The sequence below is a fragment of the Stegostoma tigrinum genome, chromosome 8, assembly GCF_030684315.1.
Source record: "Stegostoma tigrinum isolate sSteTig4 chromosome 8, sSteTig4.hap1, whole genome shotgun sequence".
NCBI classification, from domain to species: Eukaryota; Metazoa; Chordata; class Chondrichthyes; order Orectolobiformes; family Stegostomatidae; genus Stegostoma; species Stegostoma tigrinum.
In genome coordinates, this window is record NC_081361.1 from 57,364,240 (window position 1) to 57,392,062 (window position 27,823).

At 40.3% G+C, this 27,823-nt stretch overlaps 1 protein-coding gene across 8 annotated transcripts in view; it reads right to left on the reverse strand.

The window, feature by feature from the left end:
* Positions 1-27,823, reverse strand: part of frem1b (Fras1 related extracellular matrix 1b) — a 254,064-nt gene that overhangs the window by 38,604 nt on the left and 187,637 nt on the right. For 7 of the 8 annotated variants that reach the window (XM_048539869.2, XM_059647910.1, XM_048539868.2 and 4 more), the window contains 5 exons: positions 26,803-26,947; positions 21,254-21,395; positions 16,611-16,806; positions 7,946-8,210; positions 5,508-5,922 (listed from right to left, as the gene is read on the reverse strand). In XM_048539869.2, the coding sequence (XP_048395826.2) occupies positions 5,508-5,922; positions 7,946-8,210; positions 16,611-16,806; positions 21,254-21,395; positions 26,803-26,947 (1,163 nt within the window). Of the gene's footprint in view, positions 1-5,507; positions 5,923-6,594; positions 6,748-7,945; positions 8,211-16,610; positions 16,807-21,253; positions 21,396-26,802; positions 26,948-27,823 lie in introns of those variants that run through there. The other variant, XM_059647911.1, reaches the window with a different exon arrangement.

The window sequence follows — 27,823 nt, forward strand, 5'->3', positions numbered from 1 at the left end:
TTATGGATTGGCAATAAATGCAGGCACAGCCAGTAAATCTCATATCCCATTAATTAATTAGAAAAATGTAAGAGACTGGATCATAAACAGCGGTACATGACAACCATAATTGTATAACTCAATTAAGAAACTGAGGATGCTATTATCATAAGCAAGCCTGCCAAGATCAGGCTATGAAATAAACTAAAGAAAAAGCACACTGAATACCAAGTGATTCAACAGAATGGCAGGTGGAGATGTGATATTGCAGTTGGACTTATAAGAAGAGCATAAAATCAAAGGGACTTATCTGAAATCAGAAGAGGGATCAGGACTGGTCAGCCTGACTCAGACCTACAAACAACATCAGACGGATCAGCCAATTTGCAGTGAATTGGTCTGAAGTTTTATTTTTGTAATGGTGTAAGTGGAAACACAGGGCAGAATTTTCCCAGCTCCTGAATGACAGGGGCAACAGAGAGTTGATTGGGAAAAATTAGACTCTTGACATAGAGATAAAAAATGTCTGATTTTCTTCCCAAGTTTTAATAATGAGATAATAACCTCACTAGTGGGTGGCAATTGGTAATAGATATCATGGAGGCATCTTTATTTGGGATGTTCAAGGATTCAGTAAAACATCAAGCTTATGGCTGAGCCAATCCCCGTGGTGTGCAATTTTGCTCTTCACAAAATCTGAAAGTAAAACACCATACATAAAAGAAACAGGGGTGAGAACCTCTTAAACACCCATACGTTCCTTTCCTCCTCTACTGCTGGACTATCAAGGTTGCTTTTTTTTTCCACTTGCGGAGACATAGGCATTACTAACTGGGCCAGCATTTCTTGCCCACTCCAAGATGCCTTTGAGAAGGTGGTGGTGAGCTACTTTCTTGAACTGCTGTAGTCCATGAACTGTGAGTAGACCCACATATTAGAGAGGGAATTCCAGGGAAAGGCATTGAAGGAAATGACAGCATACTTTCAAGTCAGGATGGTTTGTGACTTCAAGGGGAACTTGCGGGTGGCTGTGTTTCCATGTAGCTTCTGCCTTTGACATTCTAGATGAAAGTGGTTGTGGGTTTGGAAGGTCCTATCTAAGGGTCTTGAGTAAATTTCAGCAGTGCATCTCGTAGATCGTACACACTGCTGCTACTGAGTGTTGGTAATGGATTGTCTGAATGTTTGTGAATGTGGTGCCAATCAAGTGGGCAGCCATGCCCTGAATAATGTTCAGCTTCTCGTGTGTTTTAGGAGCAGCAGGCATCCAGGCAAGTGGGAGTATCACATCACACTCCTGATGTGTGCCTTGTAGATGGAGGAGTCAGGAAGTGGGTTAATTGCTGCAGCATTCCTAGAATCTGACATGTTCTTGTAGCCATTGAATTTATATGGTGAGTCTAGGTTAGTTTCTGGTCAATGGAAACTCCAAGGATATTGGGAGTCGGGGATTCAGTAATGGTACTGCCATTGAATTTGGAATTGGGACATAGCACTGGCTGGCATTTCCAATTATCTATCCCAGCAGAGTTCTACAGATCACACAGATTTTTGTACATGCGGTGTGAAAAACGTCTCACTACAAAGATCTTAAACGGAGGAGGTAGGTAGAAAACTTCTAGTCTATGACGCCTTCCTTACTCCATTGGAAAATGGCCTGCTTCGGGGAAATTGTTAGTCTAAATCAGCCATCAGGAAACTGACTAGTTTAGATATGATAGATGTTTGAGCATACAGACTTTAATCTCCCATTAAGTCAATGGTGTTCTTCCTAATTCTGTGTGCATTGTATCCATTGCGTTAGGTTAAAATTTCTCCTTCATTGTTTGAATCACACAAATGGAGACTTGGAACTGAGGAGACGTTAGACCTTGTGAAATCATAGTCTAACACGAGTCAGTGGCTTTGGTACAGTAGACAAATAAAGCATGAAGTTAAACCGTTATGGAGTTAAACCATATTTAAATATGGAACACCACTGTGCAACCTTGGAATTGGAGTATTTGAGAATCGCAAAGTTAATTTATTCCAGAACATCCACTTTTGAAGTTTTGCCAAAAATGTCTCTCAGATTCAGTTCGCATCAGCACCTGCCTAATTAACCCATGTAGGTACTCAACAGACATCCTCTGCACAGGAAACCAACTTGTTTTTCCAGTCACTAACTTATACATTTATTATGGGAGGAAGTGTTGATGAAAGAGGTAAAGGCAGATTTAATCATTGTTGTAGTTGTGTAGGTCTATGACATACAATTATTTACATAATTCTAACATTTACCATTAATGGCGTGTGCATCCGTTATCTCATAGAAATGATTTAGTAATGCTGTATTAAACATTGTAGATGAATAACATTAGAGTGAAAGAAATAATGCAAAATTAAAATGCATCTTTGCTTTGATTCAAAAACATTCTTCAGGGTAGGTCTAATGATGCACTGAAACTCTCTTTCCTGAGAATCTTGAAACTCTCAGCATCTCACAACTTTTCCTTTACAATGTTTTTTAGACTCGTGCCCAGAACGTAGCTGTCATTAGCAAGGCTGATGCATTTATTGCTCGACCTGAGATGTCAGAGGAAAGCTGAGGTGAGGCTTGGTGGCTCAGGGGTTAGCACTGCTGCTTCAGTGCCAGTGGCCTGGGTTCAATTCCAGCCTTGGGCAACTGTGTAGAGTTTGCACATTCTCCTGGGTGGGATGCTCTTCAGAGGGTCAGTGTGGACTCAATGAGCCAAATGGCCCGCATCCATACTGTAGGGATTCAATACATTGCACCATAGCCATGTCATTAAATGCAATTGAGCAGTTTATGAGGGTCATATAAATAATGTGAATAATTTTGTTCCTTGAAAGGACATTTGTGAACCAATTGAGTTTTTAATGACTTTATGCAAGTTTTGTGATTACTTTTACTTAGATCAAATTTTATCCCAGATTTTTAAAATTGCATTCAAATTCTTGACTCTCATGGTAAATTCATGCTGTCTGGTTGATCAGTGCAGTCTGTGGATTATTTGCCCAGCAGCACAACCACTGTACATGATAGCTTTTAATCCCAAAGTAGATATCATTTGTCTGTGAGATAGAAGTGGTGATGCTGGAGTCAGAGATAACACAGTGTGGAGCTGGATGAACACAGCAGGCCAGGCAGCATCAGAGGAGCAGGAAAGCTGACGTTTCAGGTCAGGACCCATCTGAAGAAGGTGCTCCTCTAGCTCCACACTGCGTTATCACTTATCTGTGATTTCTTCATTTTACTTCATTGACTATCTTCTTAATAATAAAAGTCTACACTAACTGACATAGGCCACTCACTTTAGCTTCTCAATATTGTAAGCAGATAAAGATCCAAATTTCAGGAGTTCCAGGCAATTTGCAGAATTCCTTCCTCATTGTGTATGAGGTTGCTTACACCAATAAGTAGCGTTGGGGGTAAGGAATCATTCTGTTCATATTTTCTGTATTTGTTGTTCAGAGGCCTGTAATATTTTTGATGAAAATGGTGAGCTGTGGAGGTTGGGGAGAGGGTGAATGGAGTTTTGTCAGTGTTGAGGGGAGGAAAACGACTTCCCTTTGCATGCTCATGATGCAGCCTATACTGATCCATTAACAGCTGGAGGGTCAGCACAGCACCAAGCACTTTAAAGTAACTTCAACAACACTCTAAGCTAGACACAAAAACAGAAATTGCTGGAAAAGCTCAGCAGGTCTGTTTTTGTTTCTGATTTATACAGCAACCACAGTTCTTTCAGTTTATATTCTAAAATAGAATTTGAGAAGTTTATTTACTGAAAAAAGGAGAATTGTGTTCTTTTATTATGCCACAAAACAGAGTTGCATCGAGGTGCAATTTACTGGAATGTTAAAACAGTAATTATTTGTGTGAGATTCACGGTTTAATGGGCACTGCCTATTAATTTACATTAAAAGCCTTTATTATGGCATACTAGTGATCCCAAAGGATGATGTCATTAATTAAGCAAGCTCACAAACAACCTAAAACAAAAAGGTGTTAAAACAAATAGTAAATTAACTTCCTATTTTGAATATTACTGGTTGCTGCACTGAAATAGCTCTATTAATATTAAAGCTTTAGATTAATGCAACAAAATGCCTAAATTGTGGCTATAATGATACATAGAAAATCTGAACACTATTCATTCTGTGGTATGTGATGTGAATGTTAATTTTATTGCGGAATTTTTTTAACAAGTACACAATGATGTATTTTGCTTTTGGAACAAAAATATAAAAAATTGTGCAAGAACTATAATTCAAAGAAAAAGCAGGAAATAACTGAAAAAATAAGTTGATATATTGACATGATAACAACTTAATTAGTTTATAAAAATAATTCATTAAGCACCAAAATGTATATTTGAAAAGTGATCAGCATTTTTGAAAATAATTTGCAACATAATTAACACAAGGATGGTAAAGTATCTTTGAAATCAAAACAATGCTTGTAAATTTCATCTGTATATCTGCTAGAATCTGATATCCTCCCTGTGTTTATTTTCGTATAGTTGTGGTAAAGGGCATTGTGGTCGCAAAGAACAGAAAATAATGGTAATTGATACTGTCACTTTTGAAGGAACATATTGTTTAATTCTTATTATTTAAATGTTGAGTCAACACAGAAGGTCACGCAATCATCATGTCTGTTTTAGTTCTTTATAAGGGCTATCTCCATAGTTCCTACTCCCTCTGTCTTCCTTGTAACCATGCAAATTTTTCATTTATAAGTGTACTTCTGGTTACCTTTTATAAATATTCATTTAACCCACTTCTATCAACCTTTTAAGAAATGCTTTTTGGATTATCATATCTCGCTGTATAAAAGAAAATTGCCATCAATATCCCTTGGGCTCATTTGTCAAGTTTTTGTTGCTAACCTTCATTTAGAAATAACTTGTTCTGAAATGGCAGCAAGTTTATTCAAGCTCAATTCTGAAAATTTTCATTTTCTGAACAAATCAAACATTTGTTTCAATTTAAACAGCTTTTTAAGGTAAATTAACTCCTTTACATTGAATTATCATGTACTAAAATTTTAAAGTGATCTGTGTTAGGTTTGAGTCAATGATGTGGTTGAAGATAGAGGGGTAGAGTAAAGTTAAGCTGGAGACATTGGTTCATATAAAAGCATTAATCATGCTCTCTCTGTATCATCCTCTGAAGTGGCTATCATTAAAAACTATTAAGTACAAGAAATATTTCAGAGGAGCTGGTTTTAAAGTGGGTAAATTAACATAGTTTGAATGTAAGTATTAATAATAGCTAAAATAGGCGAAGAAACAAGTTCTCATTCCACCTTCCTTAAACAGCTGGACAGTGATAGAACTTGATGATTGAATGAATCGGTGCAATATATTCAATGTAACATATTACATTTAAGAGTGAATACTGCAATACCACCAATTAATTTCATCTGCCATAGATAATTTGTTGTTTATTTTAGTAAATACCCACAGAATAACTGATTTTTAATTTAGTTTTATGTTATTGCACATATAATATTCACGTACCTGTAATCTGAATATAACAGGCTCCTTTCTCATCTGGCCATTGACTAAAAAGCCATGATTGGTTCCATCAGAAGCAATGAACGTAAAATGGTCAGGCTCAGAGGACCCAGAATTGTGCTTGTATGAAATGTCCAAATTATTCACATTCAACTGTGTGAAGTGGGCCTGGGAAAGAACGTTTTCTTTCAGGTAGATGTTGCCATACTGAGGAGGCTGGATAATAACGTAAGTTAGGTTCATCAAGGGAGTGTCTGGATCTGAGAGTTGAAGATTGTCAGGAGAGATGACCAACTTGGCCCCATCTGGTAACTGAAGACCTTTATTATTGACTAGAGTAGGCATGATACGGTCAGTGCGCTCAATGTTAAACTGCATGGAGCTGTTTTTAACCGTCATCCCATTGCTAACAAAAAATCTGTGGGAAAACAAGAGTATGAATGAGAAAGGACTTAATTCCACCATAGCTGACAATGGCATCTGTTAGGAAGTCTCGTTTTTAGAGTAATTATCCCAATGAATCCTGATGAAAAGGTTTTCACTTTAAATTCAAATATCTGTGCCAAGGGTAGTGATTTTGTTAATCATCTGCATCCATCATCTGTTGGTGTTTCTTTGGACATTGTTCTACTAGCCCACAAATAGCAATACCCATCTTTCTTTCTGGCCAATTCGCAAGCCCACCCTAATTGTCGATAACAGGATTATTGCTTAATCTTTTAAATATTTTGATGTGGGTTCCTTTGAAATTTCAAAAAGCGTGTTCTATGTATTCTTTGTATTCTCTTTTTTGTAAAATGAATTATGTTCTATCTCTTGCATCCAGCCTGTGTCTGTCAAAATTGATCAGTGCTCCAACAAGCTCTAATAAGATTTTTTTTGCATCTCTTTTCAAGCTTTAAAATCTGTCACAACTGGTATTAATCTAATCCGAAAGAGAATTGTCAAGTGTTAGTGCATGAACAGGCCTTGACAGTTTGTCTTTCTGCAAACTACAGACAGATTGTGAGTTAGGAGCTGCCGAGCAGATGGACAAGTTAGAAGTAGCACAATAAAAAGTAATTTAATAAATCACCTGGAACCAGATCACTTCCAAATGCTGAGAATGAATTATAGCAGAGCTGATAGGGAGCTGGGCTTTGGCACTAGATTATGCCAGAAGGTACCGGCTACAAGAAGTGATAAACATTCATGAAAACCATCTATTTCATCATAGTCAAAGGATGGAAACCCACATAGGCCTCTGATCGAAAAACAACATTTTTCAATATTAGTATAGATTGTTAATTATACAATTTGAATATATTGAACTATAATCCACATTATGGTTTTGCATAATCACAGTTAAGAAACTTGGCATGATTGATACAAATGCTCCCCTAACAAAGTAAGCAATAAAACATCACAATAGGATTATGACAAGATATTAATCCTTCCACTGTAAGCACTTTGAACTCTCAGTGGTCAGTCATCTCTGACAAAAGTACCCTGTAGGATATTCAGTTCAACTAATCTATCGAATAATCTGTATCAAATTATATTTGTGTTATCTCTTGGGGATTTGAGAGGCTTTTGTGACGGTAATTTAATTTTCCTGTCAGATTAATAGAGTGACATTAAATTTAAACATAATGATTTTACAAAAGCATTTTGCAAACTATGCATTTAGATAGTTATGTACAGCAGATTTTGTATTTTTTCTCACGTGGGGATTAATGTGTAGGATCAATGGTGACTACCTTCTCGCCCCTAGTGATGATAAAGCACACCTGATCAGCCATGAATCAACTCATTAAGAGCTGACTGGTAAGCTTCAGATAGCTTCTCAGTAAATCACTGGCCTCTACACCAAGATGCTGGATCGGTGGAAGCTGCTGGACAATCGGAGGCTGCAGATTCTGACTCATGATGTCTGCCAGTTGAGGCCTACTTCTTAGGATGAATTCAGTGGTGAGAGGGTAAATACTTTCCACAGTTTTCTCACAGGTTGAAGATTTTGGTATCTCAGTCAGGAAGTTAGCCACATTTTACTGCCTGCAAGGAAGACAGATCCTTGAGGAGGTGGTGAGTTCAGGCCTTGAAGATAAGGCTGGTAACTGACATCTTAAGATTTTAATCTGAGAGGATGCGAATGTTGCCCATTGAAATTACCATCCAAATCTTAATTAGTGAGGGAAAGAGAAGTTTGGGGCAGGGGTTAGTGTAAATTAGGTACAAGTAGTGCCATTTGCTCTATTTCAAGCCACTTCTCCTGCCACCTTCAGGAGGGAGAAAATCAATTCTGCTATGTTTTGGTAACATTCAGTTTTAAAATCAGATTCCGTTTCAAAATATAAGCTGCCTCATAAGCAAGAACTGACTGTTACAATCAGTATTTATGTGTTTTGATCTGTATTATTATTGTTCAGATATCTAAAGTATGACAGTGCAGGTCTCCTCACCTAAATCCATCCGTGCTGGTCTCACGACTGTTGTCATGGACATAGCAGACCTTCTGGGCTGCTACCTCCAACTGGCTGAAACTGGAAATGGCCACTCCAGGATAATTGATGTACTCGATCTGACCATGTGCAGGTGGCACAGAGATGGCGTACAATAGCTCTTCGGGTTTGCCAGCACCATCTGTTGCCTTGAGAACATCTGTCGTCAAGGTGACCCTGTCACCCTCTTTTAAAGTTACAGGCTTGGTGAGGACAACAATGCTACCTATCAAAATTTAAAAAAAAACAGAGGGTAAAGGGAAGGAAAAGAAAATGTAAAACTCAGATATTGTCACCCATGAAGAAAGCCTCAGCTGTTTTAGTGATGAATTAGCTTAATTTAATTGCTAAAATGCAGCTCTCTGCTTTCATTTGTGAGGGTGGCTTTGATTTTATGAACTCCCTATTGTCAGCACGGTGCAGCAGATTGAGTAAATGTTCAGGATTTACAGTTTACAGATGGCACTCCTCATTCTCACCAGTTGTGACTGTGAATGTTCATCAGAAAACGGTGCCAGGCACAGCCTCCAGAGAGCCGGCTGCTTCTATTTCTCTCGTACCAATCATTTGCTGGCAGCTATGCTGATCTGCAGAAGCTGAACCCAGTTTTCTAGGTTGACTGACACCATTTCAGGGATATTTACCAGATTTTCTAAACTTGCCACCATCAATCATGAAGATACTCAACTTGTTAAAGAAAAGATATATTAAATGATTATATTCACCTCATAAATTTTGACGGTACGCACTGCCATGGAAAGTGGGAGATCAAAGAGTGTATTATGTGTCAAGCAGCTTGATGTGACATCATTCTCAGAGAGTTCTTTTACTGTATGCTCCAGTACATTAAAGGTGAACACATGGGTTCTGTACACAGCTTCCAGCTGGTGCTCCACTGAGCACAGCCAATTTGCTATGTACAAAAAAAGATCGCCATGCAGTTGGGCTAAACTCTTTTATTTCTGATGTGCCATTGAGAGCCCCTACAGTGCTTTTAAATGAATTAGACTTGAACTAATGTTAGAATAAGGTTCTAAAGAATTTCATAGAATGAGAGGAAAAAAAGCTGCAGGTGTTCGGAACAAATTTGGATGTAGGATTTCTTTTCCATGACTGGTGGTCAATACTAATGTTTGCACATGACTGCGATTGCTTTGTTATGTCCTCACTTGATTTTGTAGTAACTCTGCTTCTGATCAACCAACATAATACCTATAAAACAGACTGAAATAGAGATAGAAAGCAAAACTACAGTCTGAAAGAAAAACAAGATAATTGTGGAAACAAAGAACAGTTTGACCCTGGAGGGTGTGACTCTTGCTGAAAAGTTAAATTTACTGTCCTTTGCAGATGTTGATAATTTGCCATGCAATTCCAACATTTTCTATCTTAGTTACTGATTCCAAATATAATGCTTGTGATACTTTCTCTGCTGGTCCTTTACATTTAATTTCCTTGTCTACATCTTCACCTTTGTACCTAAAATAATGGAATAAGTCTATCCCAAAAAATGTTAAAGGACTTGAAATACAAATAATAAGGTAGCCCTTCTGAACAGCTTATTTTTATCTTGCATATATATAATATTCAATATATTAAGTAAAGTTCTCTTTTCAATTGTTATTAGATGATTAATTGCTCGCTTGTGCCAGCGATGGTAATTTATGCATGCGCAAAACAATGGTGTTTTCAGATGCTGGCTCCAGTTCTATTAACGGCATTAGTTTTTCATTATCAACCTCAAAAGTAATTTGGTTTTCTTGATTTAAATGTTATGGGGAAAATACTTAATTCAGTTACAGTTAAGATCACAGCACTTGGTGATAAGCAGTTTAATTCCACTTCAGCTGATGTGCACACAGAATACTATACTCTCTGACATATGTACTTGACAAGATGTCTTCATAAAATAATAAACCAATGCTGTTTTTCTGGTGTTCAATGATGCAATGGTAGATTCTAATCAACATGCAACTCAAATATATGATCTTTGCCAGTTAATACACAGTTATAGGCATCATGTGTATGATGTTTTTCCATAAATAATATTGGATGTTTTATGATTTCTGATTGAACATTCTGCTGGGAGCAATTTAAAGTTTTATTAATCTATTAATTTTTAACATGAATGATTAGTAGTGCTGAAACTATTTGGAGATTAGTCACATCAAAATAATTATATCTGCAATTTCGGCAAAAACAATTGCCTGATATCTAGACAATATGATTAGCAAAATAAATTTCAAAATATAAGGCTGCTTGAACTAAGATTTCTTTTTGGCCCTATTTATTATCAAAATAGCTGCAGAACTGTATTAGTATCCATCAGTGTTACATTTTCAAACATAAATCTAATGTTATTCATTGTGCCTTTAGTACAATGATACTTAAAATGAAGTAAACTATTGGATTTTTACATATTTGTATATCATGTGTCAGTTTCTGTTTTTTGCATTAGTGACATCTGAGTTTTATGCGTGTGCAAAATTAACAATTAAATTAGGCATTTCTGTAGCCATGTTGATTTCTTTTAAAACAGTTTTTGAGGCCTAGCTTTAAAATGAATGAGGTTTTGTGTGTTACTAATGGATTTCTTTGTATATCTTAGATTGTTTTGTGACTCAGATAGGTGAATAATGGGGCCTCTAGGTCTGTCAGAGAAATCTGGGACTTTTTTTAAACATAAGACAAACAAGTAAAGCTTAGAGAGGGTAGCTTTCAGATTCAGTTTTACTTAGAGTTTTGAGCAGTCTGATGAAATGCTTGGAATGGGATAGCTGTGTAAACCAATGCTGCTGGGAAAAGAAAGATGTATTACGAGATTGTCTTAGATTAAAGAGTTAGTGTTAGACCTAGAACAGACATGTTGGCATAATACCATAAAGAGATTACTTAGAAATGAATATATTTTAAATCAGATGTATAATAGCTCTAGAATATAGCTGCATAAAAGTTGAAATCACAAGTGAGTAAAACCTATAAAGGTGTTACATATAGGGGCTCAGGCATGAGTATTACTTAAGTGGTGCTTGAGTATTATACCATGCGTGTGTTTTGGGTACGATCAAAAAAGTATCTTTTTTTTACATGAAGGGCAGTTTTGGGTGCTTGGGATTATACTTTTATAGTATGTTGATAAGTCTTTGAACTTTTATTATAAGCAGATGGTTTGGTTTATTCTATTTTGTTTTCATTTCTTTTGTTAATAACTTCTGTTTTATTATTAAAACAAAATCTGCAGCATTGCATGCTTATGCTTCAACCAGAGCCAATGTGGAGTTTTCACATTCTCCCCATGTCTGCATGGGTTTCCTCTGAGTGTTCTGGTTTCATCCCACAGTACAAAGATGTGCAAATAAGGTGGATTCGCCATGCTAAATTGCCCATAATATCTAGGATGTGAAATGCAGGGATTGGATAAGGAGTGGATCTGGGTGAGATGCTCTTCAGAGGGTCAGTGTGGACTCAATGGGCCAAATGGCTTCTACACTGTAAGGATTCTATGATCTATGACCGTCTTTATTTTGATTTGTCAAGCCAGATCTCGGTTTGGGATCTGACTTGTCAGTATTAACATTAGCTGGGAACAAAAAAAACTTTTAGTGCCGTCAGTGTCCTTCAGGTCAAGGTCAATGCGGCACTGTAACAACTGGAAGGACAAAAGCAATCGTTATGTTGCTTAATTCAAAATTGGCATGTTTTAAGTGCACTAAACAACAAATTTAATGAATTTCTCAGTTTATCATGCTACTGGCTGTAGTCTAACATGGGATTATATACTTTTAAGACAAAGGAGAGGAGATCAACATTGGATGTGATGCTGGAAGAAAGTTGCCATGGTAACCTCCAGCAACTTCTGCATGAATCCATGGCTATGGGGAGATTACACATATTTCCAAAGTACCCTGAGGCAACATGTTCTGAGAAACATTGTTCCCATTTGCAATCACTTTGCTTTCATTGTGTTGAACACCATTTGCTCCATTTACCTGCAACATGTATGACGTATTGGCAAATTGATTATGCCCACTTTTTCCTCCTGTGAATATTACTTTCCTCACGGCCAAACACAGTTAAGCAATGGAGGAATCAAATGACATATATCGTGTTTTCAACACCCATTCTTGTTACCATTCAGGATGGCCTTTTGATGCCCAGGTTATAGACCTCATGATGGCATGAAGAATGCCTTGAATTCTCTTCTTAAAGAGAATAGAGATTGCAGTTGAAGACAGGCAAGAGGCATTTCACTTCAGCTTCAAATCATTAATCACACTCTTTAGTCATTGTTGGAGACTAGGTTGAATTGATTTTCAAATACAAAGCTCCTGATCTGAAGTAAACCCCTTATGACAGTTCCGATGTTGACACTAAGCACTTCCCAAAAGAAAAATAATTTATTAGAGCACAAGTTGCATTTTCCTGCCTTTATTAGTCAATGTTCCACAGCTGTATAGGCTACGACTGGAGGCCTGGAGCACACAGAGCTGCAGCTATGCCAAAAGGTGAAGGATAAACAGGATCAGTAGCAAGCCATTTGCAGAACTATGCCATCTGCTGCTAGGATATCTGGAGCCAATCTACGCCATTGAAACTTCAATGCTATTGGCAATCAAGATCAACTCTCATCCAAACTTTACAACCTCTATCTTTCCTCAATGTATCATAAGGATCAAATGCAGCTTTAATGAATGACCTGCTCAGACATGCATCAAATTGGAGACATTCGATTGTCAGCATGGCCAACATTTAATCTCCTTTTACACAAAATAGCAATAGCAGCATTACAAAGCAACCCACACTGCTTATTAATGATTCATTAATGACAGCAGTGTGGCTGTCAAGCTATCAGGTTCCTGCTCTTCTCCTGTCACTGCCAATTTATCTTCATTATAAAAACATAGAATGGTTACAGCACAGAAGTAGGCCATTTGGCCCACTATATCTGTGCCAGGTCTTTATGAATGCTAGTCTCATTCCCCTGCCTTTTCTCTCGACCCATGTAAAGCCTGTCCCTTCAGATAATTATCCGATATTATTGTGGAAGATGCAAGCAAAATTCCTTCTCCAAACCACATGAGTACACTCCCAGTCAAACCCATTCACTGCTTCTTCAAGTTGCCTCTGCTTCTTTTGCCAATCACTTTAAATGTGTGTCCTTTTGCCAGTGGAAAGGCTTCCCCCTGTTGACTTTGAGTGATAATGGGAACTGCAGATGCTGGAGAATCCAAGATAATGAAATGTGAGACTGGATGAACACAGCAGGCCCAGCAGCATCTCAGGAGCACAAAAGCTGACGTTTCGGGCCTAGACCCTTCATCAGAGAGCTATCCCCTGTTGACTTTGTTTGGTTTCTGTGCACCGTGACCCACCCAGTGCTATTTCCTCAAGTTCACAAACTGTACTCTTTGAGATATTTGTAGCTGTGCTGGTATTTTCTACTCTTGAGGAGGTGGTGAACTGCTGCGTTGTTCTGGATCTATTGTAGTGCTTGTAGCCTCCAAAAATTTCAGAAAAAGGCTGAGTATAGCAGGACTACAAAATTACCACATTTGATGGATATAGAACCAATGTTACTTGAAAAGCAATGCAGGTCATAATCAAAACAGGGTGGAACAGAAGAGTCTAATAGTGGACAAAGGCAGATATAAATTATGTTTAATTTCTTAAGAGCTATCATCAGTTCTAAAATAATTTAGTCATGCATACTGATAAAAGGAGATGATAGTAAAACATTGTTTAGTGCTCCATACGTCAGGGCATACAGTCAAGGAACAGCTATGATGAACTTATATAAGACACTGGTTAGACATGCATTGGAATCTTGTGGATAGTTCTGGGCATCACACTCTAGGAAGAGTATAAATGCATTGGCGAGCGTGCAGAAGAGTTGACAACAGTGATTCTTGAGATGAAACATTTCAGTTATGAGGAAAGATTAGAGAAATTGAGATTGTCATCCTTGGAGATGAGAGTTGATTGCTGTTTTCAAAATCATTAGGATCTAGAGTAGACACAAAGTGACAGTTTCTCCTCATAAATGGATCAAGAATAGAAGGGCACAGTTGTGAAGTGTTTTGGAAAAGAAGCAATGTGAGGTGAGAAAGAACCTTTTAGTTTTAATCTGGAATGAATTGTCTGGAGGTGTGCCGGAGATAGGTTCAACTGAAGTTTTCAAGAAGGCATTGGATGGTGTCTTAAATTGAAACAATATACAGAGTTACAGGCCAAAGGTAGGAGACTGGCAATAAGGTAAAATGTGAGCCAGTACAGGCTGATAAACCTCTCTGCATCATGACAATTCTGAGATTTATCTGAAAGAGGAAAGATAAAAGTCTTTCTTTTGATAATTCTGTTAAAAAATTCTTGGTAGAAAACACTACTCATAAGAAAAATGAATTAGCTATGAAATTATTGAAGGGAATAAAAAAATGAAGAGGTAAAAGTAATAAAAAGGAAAATCATATTACAAACAGCTTTCCTTACTCATGTGTTGCAACCTATGTGACAGTTAACAAGCATTGTTACATTGGTACAAAAGCAGGTTCAGTTAAAGAGACATTTATACAATAAACTAACTTAACAAAACTCTCAAGTCATGTCTGTAGTAACTGAAATTGAAGACAGTACAAATAAACAACACAACAAAAACCCATTAGCTGCTGCTACCTCTGTACCTCTAATTACAGAGAGTAACTTGTCAGGCATAATCTTACAAGGGCCAAAGTGACATGGGCTGTGGTAAGATTTGGGGCAGAATTGTGAGAGAAATCTGGTGAGGTCTACCTTGATTTTGGGAGCAATTTTCTGCATCTTTTATATATCTGCTGAGTGGCAAGGTGAGTTTCACACTTGGCAGTCGTGTAGTGCTTGTTAAACACCTTATTAATGCTGCAACTCATTTCATGAAATTCAGCTTTATATGTGATCAAATGCACTGAACAAGTCAGAGATCAAGTATTCTTGACATGGGAATCAGAGTGGGCACCTGGCAACTTTCAGCTCACCACATGCACCAAAGGACCTCCATGTTGGACACCAGACATCAACACCTCAAGGTACACTCCACGGGCACTAGCCACATGCAATCCAAGTCCACAAACACTGGCATCCACCATGTCCAAGCTTGTATGAATCCTCATGGCAAATCTCTGGTGTTCTTTAATGAACTTTTGTTCTTTAATGCTGCATCAGCAGCTATCATTGAAACACTGCTTCAGGACAATAAGCACTCAAGGATAAGCACCCAGCTCATGGACTGGATGAGGCTGCATTTCCAGCTTACACATGTACTTCATTGTGCTCACTCACTCCAAGTCTACCTGGATGTGCTCATTATCCTTGTCCTGCCTTTTTGCATTCTGACGCCTCTGCCAGAGATAGCAGGATCACATTACTTCTGCCTTGCCTTGTCATTTAGTACAGACAGAAAGGCAGATTGATATCATGGTTGTCAGCAGGCCTCAGTCAATTCAAAGAACATAGCCTTTGTGCAGGAGGCCCGACACAGTAATTCAAAGACAGTCTGCAAAACCAGTCTAAAGGTTTGGACAGTCAGTCACTCAAGGTAGTCAGATTCAGGATAGTCTCCACTAAGGAGGGGAACTGAATGTCAGGTAGCCCACCACTTGCCTTGACTCCTTCTGTCCTACTGTGAGCTGTTTCTCTCATGGAATGAGTGAGGGGCAGGTATTATGCAAGAGGAAAGTGGATGGCATTGCTATTTCTATTGATGCAAGTGGGGAGGTATTCACGCAAGGCAATGGGTAATGCAGATGGCATGCAGGCATAAAAGGTGATGGGGTTAAGGTGGGTGATAGTGAGTGAAGGAAGACGTTGCAGATGACAGTGTAATACTTATGTATATTAGTGGGCTGTAAAAAACATCTGTTGAATGCTTCAATACCATGTTATCCACACCTTGTGTCTAATATTATGAGAGATAACATAAACATTGCCATATCAGGTAAAGTATTCTGCTGCAGGCAAAATTCACATCAGAATAGTTCAGGACATTTTTAAGACAAACTACTGCAAGCAGAAGAATTATGAGCCACTTGGGTTCATATCTATTCAAGGGCAGGTCAAGGAAAATGTACCACATAGGAGTAAATTACTGCAGATGCTGGAATCTGCACTGAAAACAAAAATATGCTGAAAATCACAGGAAGGCAGCATCTGTGGAGAGTCAGCAAGCTAACATTTTAAGTCTAGGTAACTCTTCATGTGTAGCTCTCTGATGAAGGGTCTAGGCCCGAAACGTCAGCTTTTGTGCTCCTGGGATGCTGCTTGGCCAGCTGTGTTCATCCAGCCTCACATTTTATTATCTTCAACTCTTCATGTGAGTCTGTCTGCAAAATGTTAGCTTGGTCTCTCTCCACGGACGCCGCCTGATCTGTTGTGATTTCCAACATTTTTTGTTTACAGTCAAGGAAAAGGTACCATTTGACAAACTTCCACATGTTTACAAATACATAATGCAATGCTACGGATAATATCAAAACAACATGCCAGATATTTTCAGTTTTCAGACATTTGATTTTTCCACCATGTGACAACTCCCAGCTAACTAAAAATATCAAAAAAGCCTCAAAATGGGATTTGTTCAAAACTACAATTTACTTACCTTTATTCAAGTTCTTAAGCAAAATATGAAAAGTCTGTGAAGGTGAGGAGTTATCCCCGTCTGTAACATGAAAGCGAAAACTGTCATGACCTTTTGACCCCATAATTGTTGTGTGTAGATACCACACTCGGTTCAGGTCTATATCTTCTTGACTATAATTCATGCTGGGATATAGATGAATCCATTCAAATTCAGTCTGTTGTTAAAAAAAAGATTTTTTTTAACAAGTGCTGGAGTAATTTTCTATCACTCAGATTACTGCATTCAGCCCACATTGGCCTTTGATCTTTGCTTTCATTATCTTTGTATCTCTAAATTCATTATGTTGCATCTGAAAAGATGTTATAAGCAGTTATCAAAGAAGAATAGCAGGTTGTGGGTCATTTCCATATGAATCATTATTGCAATGCAAATAAAGACAGAAATTTAGACAGTATGGAAAGTTAAAAGCTAGCAGATGAGACTTTCTGTTGTGATTATTTAATTTATTTATTGTTTACATTGTTTATATGAGCAAATTGTGTTTTTGTACCAACATGTTTATATTAAAAGGTGGACAGTACACAGCAAATCAATCAATTTATTTCTACTATTTTGATCAGGTGATAAATGTTGATGAGGACACCAAGTCAGTTCAAAATATTCTTTAAATCTGTATGAGCTGACCGACAGGACCAATGTTTCACACAACATTTCATTCTTGGAGAAGACAGCAGATCTCAGTGATCCCACCAATCCCTGGCCACTCTGCCGGCAAGGTGTCTCTCTACTGTTGCTATCAAAGTGCTCCTACAGGGCAGTTACAGGAACGTTTCCCCACCAGAGTTATGGTAATAACCTTGTCTTTGGAATTTGAGGCAAGGTGATGGTGAAGTCAAGGTGGCAGACAGAAATTTCTGTCAAATTTCCAGGAGCACATGGAACTGCTAGGATGTTTAGGCTGTGTCTTGTACTCCCAATTCAGTTGAAACAAATGATTGAACTTTAAAGGGAGGACGGCAATTGTTTTGGTCTCAGTGTACAGCAACATTTTAAAATGATCGATGTAGTTCATGCAGAGTGCCTCTGGATCTGATTTGCAATGTTCTGACATGCCTTTCTTCTTGAAGAGGACTTGACACCCACATCTCCTTTCTCAATACCTGCCTATAAGAATCAGGTCATCACCAATGGACTCCAAACTACATTCAGGCCATCCCGATCTGGCCCTAACTGTGACAACCTCAACTTACAAAACATCCGGAGCCTCCAAAAACTGTTTTCTTTATAGATCTTCAACTACATGCTCTCAGCAATGCTCCGGCATCTTCTGGCATTACAATCAACCCAACCCCAGCTCAAAACCTTCCTCTCCCAGACCTGCAAAGGACCTCTTCCGGTTTTCGTTCTTCGTGGTGTCCATACCCTTAACCAACGCCTTTTCTCTGCCCTATCTGACATTAAAAGCCGTAAGTACACTAAACTTACTTGAGCTTACCACCAAACTCAGGCCTCTTCCGTCCCCCAAGTCTTCAACCCTCCCCAGGACCTCCCCCTCAATGTGCCTGGTGCCATTAACCATCTGGTTACCACAGCCTCTCCTGCTGACACCACAGACCTCATCACTTCCGTCAACGCCAACCTTGCTGCTTCTACCACCGTTGCCGCCACTTACACCACTGACAACAGGGGCAACAACTTCGTTTCCACCGACGACGACGCCGCTGACAGTGATATCACCACTCCCGCCACTGACAACGGCACTAACTCCTACCGCCACAGCCAGCTCCAACCCAGCTACCAGATTAACACCCAATCCTAGCCCCGTTCTCCACCCCCTAGCCCGCCGACTACCCCCTCGCTTAGGACAAATGGTCAGTCCTCAGTAAAGGGCTCACCTTCATCTCCCTCCACCTGAACATCAGTGAATTCCATTCACGCTTGGATGTCGAACAGTTTTTCTGCTGCCTCGGCCTCAGCACTTATTTCTTTAAACGGGAATTGAACCATTCCTCCAAACAGCCCTTCTCCTGCCTCCAACAAACCCCCATTCTTCTGGACACCATCCCAAGACCTCGTACTCTCCCTCGGCCTCTTCATTTTTAACTGCATTGATCGCCCCAACCTCTCCCTCCTTCTCACTCACTCCAACCTCTCCCCCACAGAGCCTGCAGCCCTCTGTTCTCTCCGCTCCAACCCTAACTATCAAACCCACAGACATAGGTGGTGCAGTAATGGTATGGTGCATGGACCTTTACATCGCCGAGGCTAGGCGCCAACTCTCTGATACCTCCTCCAACCGCCTTCTCGACCATGGCCCCAGCTGTGACCACGAAACCATCATTTCTCAAACCATTCATAACCTGAGGTGACCTCCCACCCACAGCCTCCAACCTCATCGTTCCCCAACACCCCACCGCCCATTTCTATCTGCTTCCCAAAATCCACAAACCTGACTGCACCATCTGACCCATTGTCTCTACCTGTTCCTGCCCCACTGAATATTTGTCTGTTTACCCTGACTCCTTTTCTTCCCCCGGTCCGGGAACTCCCCAAGTAGGTCCAGGACACCACCCACACTCTCCACCTCCTCCAAAACTTCCAGTTTCCCGGCCCCCAGCACCTCATCTTCACTATGGGCGTACAATCCCTGTATACTTGTATCCCCCATGTGGATGGCCTGAAAGCCCTCTGCTCCTTCCTGTCACAGGCCCTACAAGTCCCCCTCCACTGACACCCTCATCCGCTTAACCAAACTTGTCCTTACCCTTAACAACTTCTCCTTTAACTACTCCCACTTCCTACAGACTAAAGAGGTGGCCATGGGCACCTGCGTGGGCCCAAGCCATGGCTATCCACTTATATGGATAAGTGGAACAGTCCCTTTTCCACTCTTGCACAAGCATGATCCCCCACTTCTTCCTCCACTGCATTGATGACTACGCTGCCTCATGCTCCCATGAGAAGCTTGAACAGTTCATCAACTAACATCTTTCACTCTGATCTCTTATTCACTTGGACCATCTCTAATACCTCCCTCTCCTTCCTGGACGTCTCTGTCTCCATCTCTGTGACAGAGATGACATCTATTTCAAGCCCACCAAATCCCACAGCTGCCTGGAGTACGCATCCTCTCACATATCTCCCTGAAGAATACTCTCCGCTACTCCCAATTCTTCCACCTCTGCTGCATCTGCTCCCAAGATGGGGAATTCCATGCCCGTACATCCCAGCTGTCCTCCGATGTGAAGGACTATAACATAAATGCCCTCAACTGCAGCTCTTGCATTTCCCACACTTCTGTCCTCATATCCCCTTTCCTTGACAAAAACAGAGACAGAATCCCCCTTGTCCTCTCATATCACCCCACCAACATCTGTATCCGATCTATCATTGTCCGCCACTTCCGCCCCAACATTCTGACTCCACAACCAAAGAGATATTTCCCTCTCCACCTCTATCTGCCTTTCATAGGGATCGCGCTCTCCATGACTCCATCGTCCGCACAACACATCCCACTAACCCTAGCACCTTTCCCTGCAGGAAGTGCTACACCTGCCCATCCCCCTTCACCTCCATTCAAGGTATAAAAGAGACGTTCTATATTAGACAGGGATTCACCTGCACATCCTTCAACTTGGTCTCCTGCATCTGCCACTCCAGATGTGGCCTCCTATGCATTGGTGAGACCAAACATAGACTCAGAGGCTGTTTCGCAGAGCATCTGTGCTCTGTACGTGACAAAAGACAAAACCTTCCTGTCGCCAAGCATTTTAACCCCACCTCCCACTCCCTGGGTGACATGTTCCTCCTGGGCCTCCTCCAGTGTCACAATGACACCACCTGCAAACTGGAGGTGTAGGACCTCATATTCCACTTCATGAAACCTACAGCCCAATAGATTAAACATGGAATTCACCAGTTTTAAAATTTCACCACCCCTCGCTTCATCATATGTCCAACCCTCCCTCTCATCCCTGCCTCCTTGACCTTACACAACTTGTCCATGATAAAGGGTCTAGGCCTGAAACGTCAGCTTTTGTGCTCCTGAGATGCTGCTGGGCCTGCTGTGTTCATCCAGCGCCACACTTTATTATCTTGGATTCTCCAGCATCTGCAGTTCCCATTATCACTTGTCCATCTTATCTCCCACTTATCCCTCCTCCCATCCTCCTGACCAATCCACAAAATTCCCTACTTGCACTCACCTATCACCAACCCTCCTACCTTCCCCAGCCACACCCTTCCTCTCTCTATTTATTTCTGAGCTCCCTTCCCCCTCCCCATTTCTGAAGAAGGGTCCCAACCCGAAACATCAACTTTCCTGCTCCTCTGATACTGCCTGACCTGCTATGTTCATCCAGCTCCACACGGTGTTATCCCTTTCTTCTTGAACGTGTTTCTACTTGCACAAGAGCTCCTGACCACTGGTAATCTTTATCAACATAAAGAAAAACCCATAATATCACTGTATAAAGGAGCAGACAGATTCTTCTCCCCAGTTCTCACTACTATTTAAGAATAATTTTCTGTGAATGATTAATGACCTATGCTTTTTATGAGGAGAATAATTTTAGTTCTTGTGTAGCACTGATTTTGAAGCAATCATTTCTCTGAACTCCTTCAATAAACGTAAAAACATTGAAGATGCTATCAGTTTTTACCTTGAATTGCAGCTGTCCAAATGTGGGAACAGTATTGATGACATAGAAAAGCTTGAATCGTGGTGTGTCCTTGTCTTCAGCTTCTAAAGCCACACTGGAAATAACTTTGTTTTCTCCCACTTCCACTTGCAAACCTGCATTTCTGAACAAATAAAGAACAATCTGATTCAACCCAAAGGTACAGCTATAACATCAGTTGATATGAGAATCATCTTTGTCAACAATGAAGCGTGTGTGGAGACAGTCACAATGGTTACCAAAAGCTTTTCAAAAGGTCTGTGTCAGGGCTCCAAACCTTTCCCAGATTTAGAAAAAAAAACAAAACTAAAAACAGCCCTCACCCTTCATCCACCTCCCACATTCCCCATGTATGGCCATCCAAATGCTCCAGGCCAGGCTATGTCTCTCCATCCATTCCCCATTCTCCCTCCTACCCTCCATAGCATCTATTCAACTACTCCCTGCCATTTAAAACTCCTTTGCCAACTTAGTGCTACCTCATGCCCCCATCATTCCCTTTGTCCTTACACTATCTTTCTAACCTGCCTACTATCCACATTGATTAATGCATTATTTTAAAAAATACTTAAAATACGCTACATTTGACATCCTACAAACACTTAATTCTCTCTAAAAAACAAAAAAGTTTTCATTTGAATTATCAAGTACTTTATAAACATTTGGAGTTGCCAATCAAACTGTGAACTCATTGGTTTGCTACTATAATAATAAATTATGAAAATGGCCATATAGCATTAATCGCATAATGATAACCCTCGCTCTCTTTCTACAAATTGAAACAAGAAGCATTGATTATTAAGTACAGTTGTTTGAAGGCGAGATAAAAGTGTGGAGCTGGATGAACACAGCAGGCCAAGCAGCATCTTAGGAGCACAAAAGCTGACATTTCAGGCCTAGGCCCTTCATCAGAAAAGAGGGATGGGGAGAGGATTTTGAAATAAATAGGGAGAGAGGGGGTGGTGGACTGAAGATGGATAGAGGAGAAAATAGGTGGAGAGGAGAGTATAGGGGGGTGGTGGGGAGGTAGGGAGAGGATAGGTTAGTAGCAGTTTCAAGGCCGAAGACACCACAAGAGAGTTGCAGTGGGAGAGAGATCCCCTGAGGTTGGTCCAGAGGGAGGAGGGTAACTTCTTCAGGTTAGGCATCCTGGAAGAGACTTTGCAGTGAGGTTAAAATTGTGATCACAGATAATAGAAACTGCAGATGGTGGAGAATCCAAGATAACAAAGTGTGGAGCTGGATGAATACAGCAGGCCAGGCAGCTGCTTAGGAGCACAAAAGCTCACTTTTTGGGACTAGACCCTTCATCAGAAAAGGAGGATGGGGAGAGGATTCCGAAATTGTTTGAAGGCAGGAGATTTAAATGCTTTGATGGCGCCACTGAGCTAAACAGTTCCAATGAGTGAAAATTTCCCCATTGAATACCAGCAAATATGAGCAAAGGAGGGCAAGAATGAAATGAGTCACATTTTTGATGTCTCTCCCAGTTTTCTTCTGAAGCTTTAAATGCCAACTTCATAATCTTACCACTGAGTGGTATTTATCTGGTTTTCATGCATCTGAATCTTTTTAAAAAACCTAACTCACCCTACTTACATTGAACTACTAAATCTCCTCTCTTCCACTGAGAAACTTGATGGTGCAAATTCCTTGCCAAGAGAACACAGCCGGCACCTAGCAGCTGCACTTCGTCAAATGCCTGTCCTAGTCATCATATTACTGCTTCTTCTTCACAAAGGTCCCTGCATTCTCTGTGGACTTCATCCTCTTTGACATTTCATCCCTACAACTTCATTCAACAATCCATCAGTTTCACTACATTATCATGCCAGCAATTGGATCAACTCAGCCTCCATTTCAGGCCTTCAATACTTTGCTTTGGAGCTCAGGAACCCTTATGATTTGCATGCTTCTACCAGATTGGTTTGTGTGCAGGGCTGGTGTGCACCTCATGTGCCTATAAAGGATGCTTTTGCACTGACATGGATATATGCATCTTAGCTTGATTTCTTAGAGTTCACTTCCTATCATCTTACTTAGAGGCTGGCAGCCCTTGTGAGGGTCATAGTACTTTCTTAGCATACCTCCGCAATCAGCCGCAATTTGCTTGTGTTTTCCCAATCTGCCTAGTTTCACACCATTGATACAAAAGTTCCTTGTAGAATGTCCCTTCTTAAGAGCATTGGAGGCTGAGGAGCGATCTGATCGAACAATATAAAATGATGACAGGCAAGGATAGGATGGACAATTAGCATCGCTTTTCCAAAGCATAAATGATAAATACTAAAGGCGTAGGTTTAAAATGAGAGGGGGTATGTCTAAAGGAGGTATCTGAAGCAAGGTTTTTTACAGACTGGTACAGGTCTGGAATGTACTGCCACGGGAGGTGATAGAAGCAGATAGCAATGTTTAAGGGGCATTTAGACAGACACGTGAACAGGTAGGGAATAAAGGGATATGGACCAGGTGTAGACAGATGGGATTAGTTTAGATTGCAGTCGTGGTTGACACAGAAATGATGGGTTGAACGGACGGTTGTAGTGCTGTGCTATATTGTTCGATGTTCTACTTTCTGAAATGATGCAACCATGTGCTAATTAGGAAGAACAAGTTATTGTTCTTTTTGTTTGGGAGATGAAGTAAAGAACTTTTATTTTGAGGTCCTGCTGTTGACAATTGCAATAATTGCATTTCAGTGACTAAGAGTAAAGAATAAAAATTAAGCTGAGTTTGTTGATACACAGTGCGTAAGGGCCAATCCCTGCAAATATGCGCATGTGTCATGACAGCTACAGCAGTGAATGAGCAGGGCTGGGTGGGGCAAGGCCCAGGAGGGGAGGGGTGGGAGGGTGGAGGACAACAAGAATGGTTAGGGAAACAGGGGCCACAGCAAGTGCAGGGGATTAAAGAGAGGAAGGACTTGCAGAGGGTGGTGGGAGAAGGACAGGGCAGGGAAATGGGAGTGAAGAAAATGACAGGGAGAAAGGAGAAGGAAAGGACTGGAGTGAAGGGGAGATCAGGCCCCTTCCCCGCTCACCCTTTTCCTCCCTCTTTTGCCCTTCATCGGGCATTTTCCTCCCCCCCACCATGTCGGGTGCATCAAGTCCTCATTCCTCCCTGGTGAACTCCATTTCAACATTGCACTTTTCTCAGTGCATGTGCAGTGTAGTTTTCACACATGATGTGATGGTGTAGAGGATCCAGCATGGTGCACAACTCTGGGTGCATGATTGCACGCGTCCGCAGACACTGCCAAAGAAATTATGGCCTTAAGCAATTGGGAGAATTACATTGTGCACACCAATTGCCTCTGTGTCATGAGATTAAGGACCTTAGAAATTCCAACTTGTGTCTATGTTCCATAGAAAGTTTTGGAAGACAGAACATCATTGACAGAAGACAGAACCCTTCCATCATTGTTAACCTGTTGCATTGCCTTGTAATTCTTGATCATCCTGGGGGACAGCCCTCAATCAGTGAAAGGCAGCACTTTGTGCAGATTTTCCCAGAAGATTACTATGCCACAAGGGAAAGTGAATGTGTGAGCTTCCCAGTGTGCAACTCCTGGCTTTGAATACACACTCCAATGTAAAGATAATATATGGTTACCTTTGCCTGCAGACATATATGAAATGCACACTCTCAGACATAAAGGTCTCTAAGTGTCCAATCACATTTGCAGGCCAGGCCCCAGCACATGCCCTGATGCACACTTTGTTCATCCTCAGTGTTGTCTGCATTAAAATCCTCAATATCACAGCTCAAGTATCTCTAATGTCTCAGGTCATTTGCAGTCAAAGAATCTGCTGTTTATGATCGATAAGCAATGCTTGGTGAGTACAAATTTTTTTCATCCTTGGGATAGTTAATGCTGCTCCTTATCTCTCATATGGATGTGAATTAACCAGCTCTGACAGCAAAAATGATTCTACAGCAGATATTGTAATAGTGCAAATGAAGACATATTAACAATAATGATATGTTATTTACAAGGATGAAGTACTGTGTCACCTAAGTGCCCTCTTGTCTTCCTCTCCCTCCGCTATGTTTAAGTATGTGTTCTTCTCCTGGGAAATAGGAGCTTGCTATATGATGGAATGGTTGGTTTGGGAAACTTGGATAGACATCACCTGGTGCCTTTGACCTACTGAGCACCTTCAACCCAGATGCAGGCTCACTACACTCAGCTTGTACAGCTGCACACTTTGGCATCATAGAGGGTGAGAAGCTTGGGTATCTCTAGCTTGTCTGTCACTTTTCCTCCATGTGTGCATCACCTGGCACCACCTTGAGAGAAAAAGACACCTGAAAAAAGGTCATCACCATCACTTTGCCATTGACACTGTGGACCCAATGCTAAAGCAATGGAGTACTGGTCCAAACACATGTCCACTAAATACTCTCAGGTCTCCAAGGTGGCCAAAAGCCTGTCCATGCTTCTCTTTCATCTTGGGACATAACACTGGTCCATAATGCAATTTGTGTCCAGGCTGGGTAGGTCTGATCAAAAAAGGAGCGCTTTCCTCTCCATCACCTGGTTGACCAGCACCTCTAGATTTATCCTGGAAGTGGGAGGAACTTGCCTTTCCCAGTGACATTTTCTGTGTCATGTTTCACAGTATGAAGGATAAATCTTAGCTTTCAGTATCTGAAGCAGTGTGGAGCTGGCTTTTAAACATGGTGTTTGAGGTGTGAAAGCTGGGAAGTCTTGACAGTAGTAAGTAATCCCACCTCACTCAACAAATGATAACCCAAGAAATATGGCCAGTATTTTGGGTGCATAATTCAGAAAGTGAAAAACAGATGATTGTGTGAAAAAATATGCCTTATGCTATGGTAGGCAAAATATCACTAAACTCACTCACCACACTAAATTCGTCTTAAAATTCACAGAACTCGCTGCATTTTAATGCCACTTCCTAATTCAATAGAATCAGAAGTCCTGAATCATTTATTTCTTCATTAAGCTTTGTCCCGAATTTCTTTGTTTTCAATTAGTTCGATATCATTGAATAAGATTTATTAAACAGTCATAACAGTTCAATACAGAGCTACTCAAAAATTGATGTTGAATCAATCAATATTTGTGAAATATATGTTCCATATTGTTAACTTTCAGTCGTGATACAAATGACAGCGTCAAGACAAACACTATATGGGGATCATGGATAGAGCTTAGGCCTGTGACAGAACACTAAAACTACATCAAACTTAAGAAATGAACCTATCAACCAGCTCCAGAACTGTCAGTGTTCTGAAGAAGTGTCACCAGGCCCAAAATGTTAACTCAGATTTCTCTTCACAGATGCTGCCAGACCTGCTGAGACTTTCCAGCAACTTCTGTTTTTGTTTCTGATTTACAGCTTCCGCAGTTCCTTTGGTTTCTATCAACCACCTGCTCCCTTCATTTATCCTCCCCACTCTCCTCCAACTTCTCCTTCCCCACAGCACAAATTACATTTTGAAATTGTATGATATCAGATAGAGATTTTTATGTTGTGGATTTCTGAAAAGAAATTGGAGCTTACTTTAAAATAACTGGCTTCTCATCATTGACCAATATAATGCTGACATGAACTGTTTCTTGTACTGTGTGCTTGCCATCTGTTAATTGAATGGTGAAAATATCCTTCAAGGTTTCTGTGTCATCGTGCATGTACATAAGCTTCATTCCTATGAGAGAAAAGCAAACATGGTCATAACAAGGTTATCAAAGTGGGTTAACCTATAAAAATGTATAGCACCATTTAAAAGATCATAAAATCACAATAAATAATAGGAGTAGGCCATTCAATCCATCTGGCCTGGTCTGCCATTCAATAAAATCATGGCTGAGCTGATTATGGCCTTAATTCCTCTTTCTGCCAGTTCCCTACAAACCATTACTAACATGTTAATGGAATGTCTGTCTAACTCAGTCTTGAATATATCCAATGATAGGCTTGATTGTTATCTGAGGAAGAGAATTCTAAAGACAAAAGACTCTGAGGGAAAGAACTTGTCAACAATTTTTTTAAAACAAAAAAAATAAACAGTGCACCCTTCCTTTAGTTTCCACCATCAGAGGAAAACTCTCAGGATCTACCCATCAAGCCCCCTCAGCCTGTTATATGTTTCAAAGGGGTCACCTCACATTCTTCTAAATTTCAGTATGTATAGGCCGAAACTGTTCAACCTCTTCTTCAACCCAGGAATCAGGTCTGTGAACCTTCTCTGAACTACTTCCAACCCAAGAACATCCCCTGTTAAGTACGGAAAACTAAAACATTATATTCAAGGCACCATCTCATCACTGCCCTGGGCTTTTGTGGTATGACTTCCCTACTCTTATACTAAATTCCCCTTGTAATTAAGGTCAATGTTCTATTTGCATTTTTAATTCCTCGACTCATTTTTTGTAATTCACATACAAGGCCTCTTAGAACTATCTGTACTGCAGCATGCTCTAGTCTGACAGTATTTAAGTAATTTTCTAATCTTCCTGCTAAAGTGGACAACCTTGAACTTCCTGACATTATACTCTACCTGCCATTTTTATCTGCATTTATT